Here is a 17,941-nt window from a genome sequence, read left to right as displayed (position 1 = left end):
TGCGTTGTCTGACGACAGTGATTGCATAAGTGATCAGAGTGACGAGCTAACGGATTATGCAGAAAAAATTGTTACGCGTTCGGAACTCCTTGCGTTGAATAATAATAAAAAGTATTGTTCAATACAATTTTATTATTCGAGGTGATGCTCTAATTATATATGCCTAATGCATGGTTCGTCTGGTGGATACTGACATTGGAGTAATGTATGCCGTTAGGAAGCATAAAGATAAATACTCTTGATGCGTTAAACGGTCGATTTTGCTCCAATTGCCAACAGTCCGTCTGTGTAATAATGCCATACAATATGTGCCCAATTTGCACCGCGTAAAAAAAAGACGATATTGTGAACAAATCACGTGCAAGTGCAAGTGCTTCGTGGGACGCAGTATAAAAAAATGGGACATCTCGAGCGAGTGGAACGCGAGCTGCTAGAACAATGCAGTCAGGTCGCTACTTTTGTGAAGTGTGTCGCGTGGCTGCAGCAATGCGACGAGTGTATCGAACAACTCGAAGAACTTAGTCGTGTTAAGCGTCCTCGACTCACCGTTGCAAATAGACAATCTGTGGTGGCGAGGATCGCACGACTCGCGGGTACAAAGGTACAATTAGAAAGACGTTTCGTGCACGTTGGTGGCGAGTACGCGAGCACCAGTAGAGACAATGGATCTCTCGTTTGGCGCGAGATTGATACGGCGTTTGAAAGCCGTATATTGACTGGTGCGATGATTAACGTGAACTATATCGAGCCGCGATATAGTTTAGACTAAATTTTTGGAAGTCGGTGGTGTAGTGCTCGAACGAGTGCGAGACATTATAGAAAGACACGATAATGTAAAAGTGAACACCGCGTTCAACGGCGAGTTTGTGATGGGCGATAAACGCGCCAATAAAAGTATAAACACTAAAAATAGTGAACTCTTTCGAGTGTCAAATGTGGATGAGTGGTACGAGCAGCACGTCATCGAACCTACGTTGGCATCGCTCGAAGAATTTCAAGAACGCGACAATGGATGGGCGCTATCACGTATATTAAATTTAACAATTAATGTTAATAAATATAATCCCATGCACGCGGGGTGTTACATCGAGTTACCGCGGGAAATTATGTTAAAGAGAGCGGTAATTAACGTGCAGTCAACGGACAATGCGTGTTTCGCATGGTCAGTGGTCGCGGCCTTGCATCCGGTCGAAAGGCATACAAATCGGGAATCATCGTATCCACATTATACGACGGTGTTAAATCTCCAAGACATTACGTTTCCGATGACGTTGAATCAAATTAAAAAGTTCGAACATCTCAACGAAATCTCTATCAACGTCTACGGTATCAAGAAAAAGGAGATTCTCCCAATACATCTGACAACAAAGAAAATGGAGAAACATGCAAATTTGTTGTACATGCAGGATCCGCGCGACGATAATGGACACTTCGCGTACATCAAAAACTTATCCCGTCTTGTGAGCTCGCAACTAAGTAAAAAAGAACACAAGAAATACTTTTGTGATCGGTACATATGCACATTTTTTAACAAAATATGTAAAATATGTAAAATATTTTATAATTGTTAATTTAAATGCTAAAAATACTAAAAAATCATGTTTTCCGTTTGCAGATGTTTACATTATTTTAATTCATCCGAGAAATTGGAATCGCATACGGTGGATTGCGAACGGATGAACGATTGCGCCATCCGACTGCCGAATGAGGACGACAAGTGGCTCGACTTCAAGAACTACTGCAACAAAGAACGACTTCCATTCATCGTCTACGCAGATCTTGAGTGCATACTGCGAAGGATGGAGCCGCAAAGAGAAAACACGTCGTACACATATCAACAGCAGCACAAGGTATTTAGCGTAGGATATTATGTGCGATGCTCGTACGACGATGCGTTATCGGCGTATCAATTTCGTCGCGGCGAAGACTGCGTTGCATGGTTCGTTCAACAACTCGAAAATTTGGCGCATCAAATAAAAATTTTGTTATCCGCGAATGTCCCTATGAAAACATTATCGAGAGATCAGTGGGAGACATACCGTAGCGCGACGCGTTGTCACATTTGTGAGAAATCATTTGCGTCGGACGACACGCGGGTACGTGATCATTGCCACCTTACCGGTCGTTACCGCGGACCCGCACATTCGAATTGCAATCCAAACTATAAGAAATCATATTGCATTCCTGTAGTCTTTCACAATTTATCCGGTTATGACGCGCACTTTGTTATCACAGAAATAGCTACGGCGTACGAAGGCAAAATTGATCGTGCTGCCGATAACAAAGGAAAAATATATTTCATTCACTAAACATGTCAAAGATAGATCAGATTCGCAAAATTGTGTACAATTACGATTCATCGATTCGTACAAATTTTTGAGTACCAGTCTCGATAAATTGACATCTTTTTTAAGTAGACAGAAATTGAAAATTTTACATTCCCAATTTTCCACGTTATCGAACGAGGATTTTGATTTGTTGACGCGTAAAGGTGTCTTTTCTTATGAATACGTGAATCGCGCGGACAAGCTGCAGGACACGCGCCTACCATCGCGCGAATCATTTTATAGCTCGTTGACCGGTAACACAGTGTCGGAGAATGATTACGCGCACGCCGTGAACATCTGGCAGCGGTTCTCTATTGAAACCTTAGACGAATATAGCGATCTATATTTGAAGACTGATGTCTTGTTATTGGCCGACGTTTTTGAAAATTTCCGTGAAAGTTGTATCAAAAGTTACAGTCTCGATCCCGCTCATTACTACACATTGCAAGGTTTCACGTGGAACGCCATGCTGAAACATACGCGTGTAAAATTTGAGTTGCTCACCGACATCGATATGGTTATGTTTATCGAGCGCGGTATACGCGGCGGCCTCAGTCAATGTTCCAACAGAGCAGGCCAATAACAAGTACATGCGTTCGTACGATCCGTCGAAACCGTCGTCGTATTTGATGTACTACGACGTGAACAATTTATACGGATGGGCGATGTGTCAATCGCTGCCCTATGCCAAATTTCGATGGGTTGAAGACATCGCGAACTTTGATGCGAGCGCGATCGCTCCGGATTCGCCTATGGGTTATATTCTCGAGGTCGATCTCGAGTATCCGCATCATCTGCACGACCGACACACCGACTTACCTTTCTGTCCGACGCGCGATAAACCACCCGGCACGCGGCAGAATAAACTTCTCGCGACGCTATATGACAAAAAGCGATATGTCATCCACTATCGTAACCTGCAGCAATGTACGCGCCACAGTCTTCGTATCGCAAAGATACACCGCGTACTACAATTCGCTCAATCCACTCCGCGATTACATCGAACTTAATACACAGTTTAGAATGTGCGCGAAAAACGATTTCGAAAAAAATTTATACAAATTAATGAACAACGCGGTATTCGGTAAAACGATGGAAAATGTCCGGAATCACGTGGATGTAAAATTGATAACGAAATGGGACGGATGATACGGTGCGGAGGCAATGATCGCGAAACCAAATTTCCACAGCCGCAGCGTCTTTGCGGAAAATTTAATCGCCGTCGAACTGCGTAAACTCGAGGTAAAATTCAACAAGCCGATTTATGTGGGTATGTGTATACTCGATATATCAAAAATCTGCTTGTACGAATTTCACCACGAATATATGTTACCGCTGTATCGCGACAAATATAAAATCATGTACACCGACACAGACAGTCTTGTATATCACATTGAATGTGATGATGTGTACGAGACGATGAAACGCGATATCGCTAGATTCGATACGAGCGATTATCGGGCGGACAACGCATATGGTATGTCTCTCGTGAATAAAAAAGTACCCGGCCTAATGAAGGACGAAAATAACGGTGCGATTATGACGGAATTTGTCGGACTCAGAGCAAAAATGTATGCGATGAGAGTGGATGGTAAAAAGGACATCAAAAAAGCGAAAGGTGTAAAAAATAACGTCGTAGCGCGAACAATAACGTTCGATGATTATACACGGTGTTTGAATGAAGAGATCGAAATGACTCGTCGTCAATCATGTATAAGATCCAAATTACACCAAGTATATACGGTATCCGAGTCAAAAATTGCTCTGAGTCCATACGATGATAAACGATACATCATACCGAATTCGACGGAAACGTTACCATGGGGACATTGGCGAATACCTTTGTAATATACATGTATTTTTTATATATAGTTTTATACATATATATGTACATATGTACGTATTTCTTATAGTTTATATATACATATGTACATATGTACGTATGTAATGTACAGTATGTAATGTACGTACATATATATGTATGTATGTATTTATGTACGTGTGTACGTATATACATACTTGTAGTTTATGTACATATGTACGTATGTATGTATTTATGTATGTACATATGTACAGTATGTAATGTACGTACATATATATGTACGTATGCATATACATATGTACGTATGTATTTATGTACGTGTGTACGTATGTATATACATACTTGTAGTTTATGTACATATGTACGTATGTATGTATTTATGTATGTATGTACATATGTACGTATGTATTTATGTACGTGTGTACGTATGTATATACATACTTGTAGTTTATGCACATATGTACGTATGCATATACATATGTATGTATTTCTTATAGTTTATATGTACTTGTAATTTATATGTACGTATTTCTCGTAGTTTTATACATTTTATATCTTAAGTTCATCGTAGTTAGTCCATCAGTATAGTTTCTTTACGAAAATGTAATGGAAGAAAAAATAAGACTTATTGTATACATTTTTATATAAACATTTTTTTTATATAAATATTTTTATATTTGTTTACAATAAATGAATTAAATCACATTATTTTTGTGTATCCAAGAATTGTGTGACCCATCAAATCCCAGCCACTTGACATAAACCTTATCTCCTTTCCTACGCAGTACTTTCTCCACGAGATACACGTCCGGATGAGTCGCGCGATGCAACTCGTGCTCGTAGAACGCTCCAGCAACGAATTCTCCGCGATAGTCTTCGAGTAGATAGGTTACGGGATTAGTACGCTGCACTTTAACGATCTTAAACACCTCGGTGGTCCAATTTGGCGTGTAACCTTTTTCGAAAACTGTCTTGTACTTACTCACGCGTACCGATTCGCCAACTTTGAATTTTGCTGGACCTGCGATCTTTATCGCGCTGTACACCGTGCCCAAGAGTTTTTTAGCGATCGCGGGAGTTACGTCAATGGGTCGCATGCCAATAGTGCGATGTTTGCGCGCGTTGTAATCTAACACGTGGCAGCGCGTCGACCCACTTGTAAGTACCATTAAGTGTAAACATCTTCCACATGTCGTTTTTAAGTGTGCGATTGAACCGTTCGACGATTGATGCCTTCAATATCGAATACGTGGAATAATGATTAACGCTTTTTTAAGAGTTTCTGCACATCGGCGTTGTAAAATTCCTTCCCCATATCCGTTTGCAAATTTCTCGGGCATCTTCCGCTCTCTCGAATTATCTCGGCGATAGCGTTAGCCGTCTCGCTTCCGATCTTGCTTTTAAGCGGCCCAGGCATATTTGCTCAACGCATCGATAACGGTGAGTATGTAATGATGACCTCTGTTGAAATTCGAATATGGGCGCATCTCGACGATATCAGCTTGCCACAGATCGTCGTAGCCTCGAATTATGACATGTCTTCGTGGAAAATTTCTTCTGGCTGGAGCATGCAATTCCTCGACGAATCATCGCCTTACGGAGTTAATATTTTTTTCACGTCCATCAGATTTTGACGATCTCATGTTTCGACGATGTTTGATATTAATGCGTGTAAATAAGATATATTACAATTAAAGTTTTTTTTCCTCACTGACGTCAATCAACTGGCTCGTTTCATCGACACGCGATTTAATTTATAATAATGCCGGCTTCGCGAAGTTCCTCGATGATCGACAGCATCTCGTTGTCGTGAGCGTTGTGACCAGCTCGGTGCGAAGCGTCGAGTAATCGAAGTCGATCCAGTTCGTTGGGATCGTCCCAATGCACGTAATCAATCTTGTTGTCATTTAACTTCATGGTGGATGGTATATTAGTCATGCCTGCACCCTTTTTACTGCTTCTTTTATATGTAGATACGAGCGGAGCGATGATATTAATGTACTTGTATCCCTTGTTGCCCATGATGGGATTATGGACGCTGTGACCACGTCTATGAGCATTTGTTGTTAATAGTATATTTTTATACGTTTGTTTGTCATCTTCGGTAAATATAGCTTCATCGAGAAGTCTCTTGAAGATCAATTCGTATAATCCTGGTGTACCATTGTATCTCACATTGTCTATGATTATGGAATCATTTTTGTCAACGTCAAACTTTTTGTCACCGAGCATTGTACCACTTTTGTCGAAATAGATACCGTACACATTATCGATCGCTTTATCTATGTCGTCACCGAGAAGAAGGCCCACGTACTTTCGTCCCAATGGTCCTAGCTGACCATGGTCCTAGCTGACCATGAAGCGTCTCACGACTTCCATGCGTTTGCAGATTCTGTTTGATGGTTGTTTCGAGTGATGGTTCACTAACATCTTTTGTTTCAAAAATATTTTCATTTCGCACGAATAGCGGTATTTTCGGTAGTTCGTTTGATGGTTCTATCGATGTAGAATCGAACGTGAATGAATCTGACGCGGTATTCAATTGTTTTGTATGCTTTTTAGATTGCGGCGATAATTTCAACCATCCAACATCCGTCCAATACGAATCCCTGTTAGTAGTAGTAGTAGTAGTAGTATCGTCATCGTCATCGTCATCGTCGCTGTCTTCACGTTTCTTTTTTTTCTTAATACTGATATCCTTTGCAACATTGGCTACTTTTTTAATTGGATGTGTTTCCTCGACAATCTGTTTTTAGAGGTTCGACGATGGGTTTGAAGCGTCTCTCCAACGCTACATCTTCATCTATTTTACCAGTTTTCAAAGCGCGATATTTTTTGCGAATCGAATCGCTCGTTTTCGCAATCTGTTTTGCTATTTTCTCGCGATCTTTGATGTTATTCATGTTGTTTAATTGACGTATCAACATCGACTAACCACATTATGGTACCGCGAACGTGTTAAATTCTTTTCTGTACCGCCCGTTGACAAGCGGACTGTCTTTGTCTATCACTAGGAATCCATACTCGCGCCGCCAACAATCGCGACATAACGCACAGAATTCATCATACGACATGTCAGTATTCACATGATCGTTGTAAACATGTTTCAAGTTGGTACCATCCTGTTTAAATAAAATCAGCAAGTTCGCATTGTCGCGTATCAGATGTTTAGGTATCTTCGCATATGTCTGACAGAGATAGAAGCAGTCGACGTTCGAGTGGCGACCCATCGAGAAATACTCTTTCATCGCATCTTGCTTATCACATGCAATGTCGTCGAAGACGAAGATCGAATTGGGACGTGCCTTGCTCGGTGGGATGACGTCACTATTGTTGGAAAACGTAAAATAGCCAATTTCGTCGATCGATGCCAACAAAGTTTCGAGATATCGATATTTTGGTTGTTGCAATGACTTCGAATACACGTACACGTTCTCGAAACGTACACCGTGCGGACTCTCGAGCAAACTTATGAGAACGTTGGTTTTACCGCAATTCGATGGACCGCAAATAATGGCGCGTATAGTACTCGGTAGTATTTCACCATGCTTGCGCTTTGTCGCGATGTCTCCCATCATTTGCGCTTTCTCGTCGTAGTTCACGACGTGTATCGTCTGCGGGTACCGCACGAATTTCATGTTCACACTGCGTTATCTACGCTTTGATTGAACGCCTATTTATAGGCGCGCGAAACCGCGATTCGCTTAGTAGCAAAAATGTATCTCGCGCTATCGCATCTATTTGATATTTGGAATTTGCGCGCTGAACAGTTGCAATATATACCGAAGATCATATTGTTACGCATATGTGGTGACTATATCGACCACGTGTGGGACAAACTTCCGGAGCATATAAAGGCGGATTTGGAGGTTCAAATCTATCGTCGCTGGGTCGAGCATTATAATCAATCGTGGCAACGCACGCATATAGACGGCCCCGCACCGAAGATAAAGGATTGTAACATATGTCAGCAGCAACGAACAAAGGCTGCGTTGGAGGACTGCTCAATCGAGTGATAAATGCGCTTCCTTTCGAGTTACATATTCCCGGCTATCAGTTTTGCGGTCCGGGTACTCGGCTGAAAAAGCGATTAGCCAGAGGTGAAACGGGCATAAATCCACTAGACGCGGCGTGCCGTGAACACGACATTGCGTATTCTCTGAGCAACGATCTCACCGATAGACACGCGGCGGATAAGATACTCACCGATAAAGCCCTAGGACGCGTCATTGCGAGAGATTCGAATTTCGGGCGAAAAAGCTGCCGCTACAGCTGTTTGGGCAGCGATGAAAGCCAAGACCAAGATCGGCATGGGTATGAAAGCGAAAACAAGGAAAAAGCCAACAAAAAAAAACGAATACTTCCAACGGCGAAACGAGGCGGCATATTACCGATTCTGCCAATGTTGGGCGCGCTCGGTTCCATGATTGGCGGAGCGGCCAGCGTGGCGAAAGCGGTAAAGACAAGAAAGCCATACAACGTCAGCTCGAGGAACTACAACGTCACAATCGCGCAATGGAAACGCGCGGACAGGGATTGTATCTCGCTCCGTACAAAGGCGGACGAAGTGTAACAGCGAAAAAAGAAAAAAAGAAAAAAAAATGTCAAAGAGACAATAAAAATACCTACGGGTGTAAATACCAACGTACAATTGGACCAGCTGGCGAAGCGTATGCGCGTATCATACTTCAGAGGCGTTTTCATGCGTGACGCATTACCGATTAGCGGCGCGCGTCGAAAAGAGAGCGGTATCGTAAATCTGGATGACACGATGGGTCCCGGCACTCATTGGGTAGCATACGCAAAGAGAAACGATCGTGTTATATATTTCGACAGTTTCGGTAATCTTCGACCGCCGAAGGAACTGGTACGATATTTCGGAGACAATGTTATGATAGAGTACAATCGAACGTCCTATCAGACGTACGATCAGAGCGTCTGCGGACAGCTGTATTTGTGGTTTCTCCAAACGGTCGACGCGCATGAATTTATAAAGTCTAACAAAATGCCGCGACGTTTCAGTATTCGTTGAACGCTTTTCATGTCGCTGACGCTTACGTTAAGCGGGAAGAGCAGCGTTCTCGCGGCAAACTACTTTCCAGCCATAGATTTGAACAACAATGACTACGAGCTTGGTCTAACAATTTTGGAGACTTATCACACGATACCGAATGTAAACGTTTCGAACAACAAATTTTATTTTGACAAAGACGACGCAGAAATTACGATTCCCGAGGGGTCGTACGAACTGCAAGCCATAAATGAATTTTTGAAACGTGAGATTTTACGAAAACATCCGCAACCTGACACATCCGGCGATAACGCCGGTGACACCGCGCGCGGCGATGATGACATTGGTGAATACCCGATAGTGCTCTGCGCAAATTACAACACGATGAGGTGTGAGATTAAATGTGATTACAGAATAAACTTTAACAAGCCCAGTAACATTGGATCGCTGCTTGGTTTCTCGTCAAAGCGCAACCGCGAAAGTGGTATAAATCGGACATGTCAATCAACATAATAAATATAAACATTATCCGTGTAGAGTGCAACGTGACCGCGGGCGCGTATAGCAACGACAAAAGTGTGCACACGATACATGAATTTTCGCCGAGCGTGCCACCAGGATATAAGATATCGGAAAGGCCGATGTATATCATTTACTTGCCAGTCATCGTACGGAGCATTACGGAGCTAACGATACGCATTGTTGACCAGAACGGACGATTGCTCGATTTCAAAGGAGAAGAGATCACTATCAGATTGCACGTACGACGGCGACGGCGATAACGCGAGCGCGACATTTGGGATGCTCGTGTTGAACGAAGCGAAGCACGCTCAGAGAGATAACGCATCTTTTATAAAGAAAACACCAATCGACAATACTCGCTCATCCGGTTGCATCAAAAAGAGAAAGAAACTCAACGCATCGAACGTTAAATTTTTACAAGCTTTAGGATTCGCGGTGCGCAACTTGTGAGATGACTGACATCCTAAACATCGAAGACGAGCCAATCTTCGACGATCGCATCTTCAAGATTGAAACTCATACGTATAACCCATTCACCAATACAACGTTTGGGTACAGTGATGAGATAAGAATACCCATACAGCAACAGGATCTGTACACATTGCCGTACGAAAGCTTTCTATATATCGAGGGAAAATTAACGAAGAAAAATGTTGTCGACGGATCTGATGTGATGTTGGGAAATAATTTTGTGGCGTTCATGTTCGATGAGATTCGATACGAGCTCGATGGCGTGGAGATTGATCGTAACAGAAACGTGGGCATAACTAGCGCGCTCAAATACTACGTACGACGTCATCCGAGAGAAGCGTGATTCTGAGAAATGCTGGCTGGGATGCGCGTACCAACGCGGATGGATATTTTAACTTTTGCGTACCTCTCTACGTACTATTGGGATTCTGCGAGGATTACAGACGCATGGTAATCAACGCTCGTCACGAGTTGATCTTAATACGATCGCGCAACGACAACAATTGCCTGATGGGAAATTCGGCATTGGATCCCGTGATCGACTTATTCAAGATACAATAGCGAATGCACGTGTTATTGAACGAGATAACAAAACTATCGATGCTGCGCACTTTGGAGAGCGGACGATACTTGAGCATGGCTTTTCGCTCGTGGGATCTGTACGAATTTCCGCTGTTACAGCGTACAACCAAGCATTCGTGGGCCATCAAGACCGCTACTCAGCTGGAGAAGCCGCGATATGTCATCTTCACTTTGCAAACAGGCCGAAAGAACATCATCACAGCTGAGGACACGAGCCGATTCGACGACTGCAACTTGACCAACGTGAAACTCTATCTGAACTCAGAATGTTATCCGTACGATGATATGAATCTGGATTTCGAAAAAAATAAATGGTCTGTGTTGTACGAAACGTACGCGCGTTTCTGCAAAAACTACTATGGATACGAGTATCTCGAGCCAAGTCTTACCCTCACGTCTTTTCTACGTTACGGTCCATTCGTAATCATCGATTGTTCTCGACAAAACGAATCAGTCAAGAGCGCAACCGTGGATGTGAGATTGGAATTTGAGACTAAGGAGAACGTACCGATGAATACCATCGCGTACTGTCTCATTATACACGATCGCGTGGTTCAGTACAACCCGTTGACCAATGTTGTACGCAAGATCACCTAAGAGCATCGCTGATATATGAGAGACAATAAAATCTATACATCGAAATCGATCGCAGTCTTCTTCTCGACATGTCTGTGCCAACATTCGTAGACCTGCAAGGTTTCCTCGTTGAAGGACAGTTTGTCGTAAAAGAGTTTGCTACTCTCAAAGAACGGACCGTTCTCTCTCATTACATTTTCGCAAGCCCTATACCGTGGCATTTCCTGGCAAGTGCCGACAAATCTCGCGCACGCTGGGTGATACGTCATCATCATAGACTGCAATGGAACGACGGAACGATTCCGTACAGCGAAGCTAAAAGTTTGATTACGAAAACTGTGCATGGTATGAAAGAAGATAACGACGACGATGACGGCGATGATGGTGTCATATATGTTAAGGGACACGAAAAACGAAAATGGTTGTGGAATTTGCTTTTGGACGATGAGCGAGAGCGCGTGTACATCGAGACCCTGGATGCGGATTACGAAGACATAGATTTTTTAAATAATCTAAATGCTGATAATTCTATACGATGTAGATATCATTATACCAATTGCGCGTTACAAAATGTATTTAAATTGTTTAATTGGTGGGTAGATAATCTTAAATAAACATATATAATATATAATATATTTTCTTTTATTCCTTTTCCCCGCTATTATATTGATGATTACTTAATATTCCAACGATTCTATACATTTTTTTCAATGTAACGTTCGATCGACTCATCGATGACAAAGAAATTGCGTTATGATTGAAGCGTGAAACTTTTTATTCACATTTTTCTTTTTTTCTCTTTACATATTTTTTATAGCTGATTAGGTTTTTTTCTTGAAATAAAAATTTTATAATTAATTGATAATGACGCAATCTTTTTTTCTTTCAGTTTATAATAGTTTATAATAAAACAGTTTATAACAGTTTATAATAAAACACTATAACAGTAAACTCGTTCTCGATCTGCAATTGTACGATTCTTTGTCTTTTTCTTGGCCACTAACATGCCTATTCACGAAATACTATCATAATAGAGTATTGTCGTTCAGCGAGGTCATTGGATTTTTTGTCCACTCCATCTTTCAAATGAGAGGAAGGGGGGATTAACGCTCTGCCGTGTCAAAATTTATGCTGGTGCGATCAGTCCTCCGTCATTCGTTTGTACAAACGATCCACACGCACAATGTACTCCGCCAAAGGAAGCAGTGCACTGTACGATGTTGAAACGAAGAAGGAACGTAACGCGTAAGTTCGACATTTTCTTTTTTTCTTTTTGCAACATTACGCAATATTATGTACTTAATTGCTGTTACACAGAATTACGATGGAGCCTCGCGCGGTGCGCTTGATGAGCAGACGTTACAACCTGACGGCTACGGGCTTCAAGTTTCTGGAAATTGGAATCAATGTTGGTCCACCGAGCTACGTAGAGATCGCCCTAGGAAATCATCGAGGACAAGAGCTGATATTGTCTCTCGAAACATGGAAAGGACTCCATGAGCAGCAATGGAATATCTACAAATTGCTACGAAACAATTACAAAGACAATTTTATAAGCGTCGGACCGTTAACAGTCCGAGTTTGTATGATGAACAACGTTATACTCGTACGTCTTGAATCTTCAAACGTACGCATTATGATGGTCGAATCGACGCTACGCCGTATGTTTAATCTCGCCGAATGTATTGATATAACGTTCAATCAACTAGACAGACTCGTTGAAACGATCGATGAAAAGTATACGCGATTCTCCAACATTGCGTCTATTATAACAAATCCCGAGGAGGTACCATACGTGATACGCGATAGCGATATCTTCGATAGGCATCAACTCGTCAATTGCGAATTGTTAGCTTTAATTTTTAGTATGTATGAAAAAAAGACGTAACAAAAATGTGAATAAAAACGTTTTCACGTTTAAAAATATTTCAATCAAAACAAATTTCCCTATTTCCCATCTTAAAATAAAATAATATTTCAGTTATAATAAGATATTATTTATTGGTATAATCAATAAAAAACATCAATAAAAAAAGGGTAATATCTTTTTTTTTATTGAATTCATTTCATTTTTCTATAATTCACTTTTTTTGTAGTTTCCCATTTTCCGTCGTCATCAAAATTTATTGTTTCCTACGTGAGAACTTGATCAAATAGAAATAAGCACATTCAATATTTATTACTAAAAAAAAAACAAGAAAAAAATTAAGGAAAAGTGTCCACCGACTAATACATTATTTTCATTGAATAACGGATTTTTCGAGATTATTCGAAATGAACATGTTGCGACACGTACATTTATTGCAGCCGGAATAACGGCGCTTTTTTTTCCTATGTCAATTTCTACAAAAAAATATCTTTTCTAGCAGCTCTTCCTAGACAAAAAAAGACCCCCTCCCCCCTTTCTCCCTCAAAAGTACATTCCAAAGGATCATCGACAAAGCATTCCCCCTTCCCCGTGCCTACCAGTTACCCCCTCTCCTTTACCCCCGCGTCCCCGAGTTACCCCGCACACCCGCACCCCGCTCAGAGCTCCTGGGTTAGAACCGGCCTAGTATTACTACTTATATATATCTAAAGTAAAAACACAAAGTTATATGTTGACTGTTTTTATTGAAAATACTGACGAGGTTATCGATATATTATAGCCGGCATGAATCTTTGAATTGGCTTTATAGATTACAAAATTCTTTTGTGCAATTGAACCATAGCACGAAAAAAAATGCGGGATGCTCAATTTAACGAGAAAATCGATACAAAATTAAATTCATTTTATTTTAGCAAGCAAGTTTATTTAACGTTTTATCGATCCCGTAGATCGTTTCTCTTTCTTCTGCAGCGCTATCTATTGCAAGATCTGTCAATTACAATTACTGCTCTACTTATCATTTTATATCTGCGCCAAGCATATATATATACACGTAATCAGACACAATCTGTTCAAGTGTCAAACTTTTTTTGTAAGCTTTCGATCATAAATCCAAAAATATAGTATTGTTTATTCATCTAGTCCGAAGTGCGGGACGCACTCATTTTATATATACGAGCTGTAGAATTTTTGTATTAAGGGAATGGAGATCTGATGCGACAGCTGTACGAGCTAAAGTTAAGTGAATTTTTTAATTTTTTTCTTATTTATTCGTTAAATCGATCGTCCCGCACATTCTTTTTGTGTGTATTTTAATTACCTGAAAGGATTTTGCAATTTGTCAAATCAATAAAAAATTCTTTGGTGCACTATAATATGTCGGTAATTCCCGTCACTTTAGAATCCTCTTAATGATTACTGATCTCTACGATAGTGTTCTTTAATAAATTCTACTATGTGTGGAAGAGGATTCAGGATGGCTTCGTAGAAAGTATGGACGGGAATGGGATACAGAAGGCAGTTGGAAGGGAGGAACAAAGGAATGACGTCAAATGAATCTCTTTTTAAAATTTCCGCATAGAGTTTAATATCTCTATTGGCAGTGATCCCTAAGCAAAACGTTCTCCGCGAAGGACGGGAAAGTGATAGCAGGAATTGTTTTTACAAGGCGGGAAAGTATTTCGAGTTCGGAGAGACTCCTCGAGAGAGGACTGTTGTTCCGCTGGAAGACAAGTTGAGCGGAAGGTTTAGTCCGCTTCTGCCCGAGGGGAGGTGGTTTCTGGGTCGGAACACTACAATGTAAAGAATGAAATTCACCGACTTTTACGGCATCCGTGTATCCAAGAAGCAAGCCTATGGTCACGCGGCAATAAAGTGAAAGAAAAAGAAAGAGAGAGAGAGAGAGAGAGAGAGAGAGAGAGAGAGAGAGAATGCACCAATTCTCGGCGTCTTCGTATCATCATCAAAGGCAGACCTATGGACAATGCGCCGATTTCTGCGAAATTTACATATCCAAAAGCGAATCTATAGACAAATGCACTGATTTTCTCGAGGGGCCGCGTGTCCTAACACGAACTTATAGACAAGCGAGAAAGAGAGAGAATGAAAAAAGAAAGTGAGATAGAGTATCGAAAGATAGTGATGAACTGAGGGGAATTGAGAATTTTGCGGTTTCGTAAATGGGGGACGGGACCGGAGCGCGTTATAACCGGAATGATAAGTAAAAAAAAAGGAAAATTCGACTTACTGTTGTTGACGCTGTGGGGACGCTGTCGATGGTGTGTGGATCAAGGCGATTGTGCGGCGTGCTGGAATCTTCAAGTATTGGTTCATTCGAAAGAGTTTAAGTCGCGCACTGATTCTAACTGTTAGACAAAAAGGTCTCGTCGACTACTCCAGGAGATGACGTCCTCGGGAAGATAAGAAAAGAGAGCTTCTGGTTTGAACCATGGTTTATATAGAGCTTTGGAAGGGTGGGAAGGTTCCGGGGGCGAGGTGATGGATCTCTGTGTTAATTTTCGAATGATAATTTGGAAAAATCGCGGGTATAAGGAAAGGGCGGAAGCGGCATTCTGTGGGTCGTGATTGTTTTTATGTTTCCGGTTTTCGGCGAATGACGGAATTAGTTTTTGAAAATTTCACCCGTTCCCCTCATTCCACACCCTTAATTTATTCATTGGTGTGTTCACCAACGGCTGCCGATTGCATTCTCCTGATTGGTGTTTTTTTAATCTCTCCCCGGTTTCGGGATATAGGCCCCTGGAGGCCTTGAATGATCTCATTGCGTTCCTCACGCATTAGAAATTCCAACTTTATTAGTATTTCCAATTTTATTAAGATGTTATAAATCTTTTGGCGCCGGCGGGACTGTTGTCTACAAAAAATTATTGTTTTCGGACGATTTGATTACAGGACGTGCCTTGAGAAAAATTCCGTGCATTTTTTCAGAGACTCGCGTTTCCGATAATAAAAGAGAAAATCTTTCTAGATCGAGGCATTTTTTGTTTGCTGATTAACAGCCATTATCTTTCTTCGAAAGAAAAGAATCGTGGAATCCGCCGGACGTAATATTACAGTAATCTAATGATGATATGTTAACAATAAGACTGATGACGCCGTTCTTCCTTATAATTATGTATATACATAAATATTAGTTATTTTATTCATTTAATTAAGAAATATATAGTTTGGTTATGTCTTAAAAATTCTGAAGATCTTTGAGAGGGTTATGAGGTACTGTAACAGCACTTTATTAAAGACAATCGAAAATTAAAAAAAGGACAATCGCGGTCACGGAACCAAATCACTTGTGATACTGGTTACAACAATGATCATTTATTTTCCAAACGATGATCAGACTCGCGTCTCCAAAGTATCTCATCATTTTCTATGATGAATGTCAGATTGATACAAACACATAAAAGCCGACAATCAATATTCAGTAAACTGCAATTATAGCGATTTTTTTTAAATGACTACAAAAAGAAGACGCTATGAAAATAGTGAAAGTGATACCGAAATAAATAATAAAAATAAAACATCACAAGTTAAAAACAATTTTGATATTAAGATTGTGGACGATGCAAAAGTTGGAGTGTGAAAATTATGCAAAACTGTAACTAAGACAATCAAAATGACGAACTCAAATACAACTGATTTAAAAGACATCTGCAAAGAAATGATATAAAAGTTTATGAAACTATATTCGGAATTTCCAAATTTCAAGGAATATCTTCGAAACAAACATACATGTTTAAGCAGGTATGCTTTTCAGTGTCATAAAAAATGTATAGAATAATTGAATATGTATGTACATAATCTATTTGTCTATTACAGACAATACCAAGTATAGTACACAAATCAGGATTTAGAGTGCAAGATTGTCAAACGGCAATAAAATATCTTCTTTTTAATTTTTTCGATGATGAAGAAACGTAAAAAAATTTTTTAGTATTCTAAATCCAAAATTAATATGCCAAAACATACTGCAATGCGAGTCAAGGTTACACAAGTCTCTATGGAAATACAACAATCTGTAATTGACATCTTGAAATAAGACAAATCAAAAATATCATTCACATTGGACGGTTGGATATTCATTGCAAGAAAATCTTTTATAGAACTGCACATTTTATTAATGATAATTGGAAATTGGTTTCCATTGCTTTAGATTTCGTTACTTCAAATGGTCACCACACAGGTAAAGATATCGCGGAAATATTTTACGCATTTTTAAAAGATAAAAACATTTTAGAAAAAGTCTTAGGTATAACGTTAGATAATGCTGCGGCAAATATTACATTCATTGTAGAATTCGAAAAACTTATGAAGAATAATTCACTAAACTTTGATCATGAGAATCAACATTTTCTGTATTGCGCACATTATAAATTTAGCTGTGCAAAATTCTTTAAAAAAGTTACTTATCGAAGAGACTTCCGAAGTAGATAACGAAGATTATGACTCTAATAAAATCCTCGTTCTTAAATTAAGAAGTATTTTATTAAAACTAAAAAGATCAGAACAACTTCGTAACCAATTAAAGAGTAGTTGTAACATAGCAAACACGAAATATTTATCATCAATAATTGATGTAGTAACGCGTTGAAATTCAACATTTGAGTGATTGAATGTGGATTATCATTACGCTCTAAATACACTTTGTAGCACTAGTGATGTTTTGAACATCCGACGTTTTCTGTTAACTGACGATGAATGGTATTTATTAATACAGATTAATTTATTAAAAAAAATTTTAAATT

At 40.1% G+C, this 17,941-nt stretch overlaps 5 protein-coding genes, 1 long non-coding RNA gene and 2 pseudogenes across 6 annotated transcripts in view; 7 read left to right on the top strand and 1 right to left on the bottom strand.

Annotated features, from left to right (window-relative positions):
• Positions 1 to 17,941, top strand: part of LOC148936005 (uncharacterized) — an 86,657-nt gene that overhangs the window by 63,817 nt on the left and 4,899 nt on the right. The window lies entirely within an intron of this gene.
• LOC148936012 (uncharacterized) lies at positions 641 to 1,571 on the top strand. Its single transcript, XM_089079770.1, has one exon. It carries the CDS (start codon positions 870 to 872, stop codon positions 1,569 to 1,571), a length of 702 nt encoding a protein of 233 aa, XP_088935896.1. The 5' UTR covers positions 641 to 869.
• LOC148936011 (uncharacterized) lies at positions 1,599 to 2,309 on the top strand. Its single transcript, XM_089079769.1, has one exon. The coding sequence runs from the start codon at positions 1,599 to 1,601 to the stop codon at positions 2,307 to 2,309; it is 711 nt and encodes a 236-aa protein (XP_088935895.1).
• Positions 3,478 to 4,268, top strand: LOC148936010 (uncharacterized). The gene has a single exon (XM_089079771.1). The coding sequence runs from the start codon at positions 3,492 to 3,494 to the stop codon at positions 4,173 to 4,175; it is 684 nt and encodes a 227-aa protein (XP_088935897.1). The 5' UTR covers positions 3,478 to 3,491; the 3' UTR covers positions 4,176 to 4,268.
• LOC148936009 (uncharacterized) lies at positions 4,427 to 7,787 on the bottom strand (annotated as a pseudogene).
• Positions 9,608 to 11,159, top strand: LOC148936008 (uncharacterized; annotated as a pseudogene).
• LOC148936007 (uncharacterized) lies at positions 11,308 to 11,992 on the top strand. Its single transcript, XM_089079415.1, has one exon. It carries the CDS (start codon positions 11,401 to 11,403, stop codon positions 11,923 to 11,925), a length of 525 nt encoding a protein of 174 aa, XP_088935541.1. The 5' UTR covers positions 11,308 to 11,400; the 3' UTR covers positions 11,926 to 11,992.
• Positions 12,495 to 13,876, top strand: LOC148936006 (uncharacterized). The gene is made up of 2 exons (XM_089079423.1): positions 12,495 to 12,556; positions 12,629 to 13,876. Exons 1-2 carry the CDS (start codon positions 12,495 to 12,497, stop codon positions 13,197 to 13,199), a joined length of 633 nt encoding a protein of 210 aa, XP_088935549.1. The 3' UTR covers positions 13,200 to 13,876.

Source organism: Pogonomyrmex barbatus, unplaced genomic scaffold (genome assembly GCF_055798465.1).
Source record: "Pogonomyrmex barbatus isolate J1 unplaced genomic scaffold, ASM5579846v1 scaffold3, whole genome shotgun sequence".
Taxonomy (NCBI): Eukaryota; Metazoa; Arthropoda; class Insecta; order Hymenoptera; family Formicidae; genus Pogonomyrmex; species Pogonomyrmex barbatus.
This window is presented reverse-complemented; position numbering and strand designations above follow the sequence as displayed.

Excerpts from the sequence above, each read along its gene's own strand:
- LOC148936012 (XM_089079770.1), top strand. The coding sequence starts at position 870 with ATGGGCGATAAACGCGCCAATAAAAGTATAAACACTAAAAATAGTGAA.
- LOC148936011 (XM_089079769.1), top strand. The coding sequence starts at position 1,599 with ATGTTTTCCGTTTGCAGATGTTTACATTATTTTAATTCATCCGAGAAA.
- LOC148936010 (XM_089079771.1), top strand. The coding sequence starts at position 3,492 with ATGATCGCGAAACCAAATTTCCACAGCCGCAGCGTCTTTGCGGAAAAT.
- LOC148936007 (XM_089079415.1), top strand. The coding sequence starts at position 11,401 with ATGTCTGTGCCAACATTCGTAGACCTGCAAGGTTTCCTCGTTGAAGGA.
- LOC148936006 (XM_089079423.1), top strand. The coding sequence starts at position 12,495 with ATGTACTCCGCCAAAGGAAGCAGTGCACTGTACGATGTTGAAACGAAG. Across the intron at positions 12,557-12,628 it reads ACGAAGAAGGAACGTAACGC|AATTACGATGGAGCCTCGCG; the intron begins GTAAGTTCGACA and ends GCTGTTACACAG.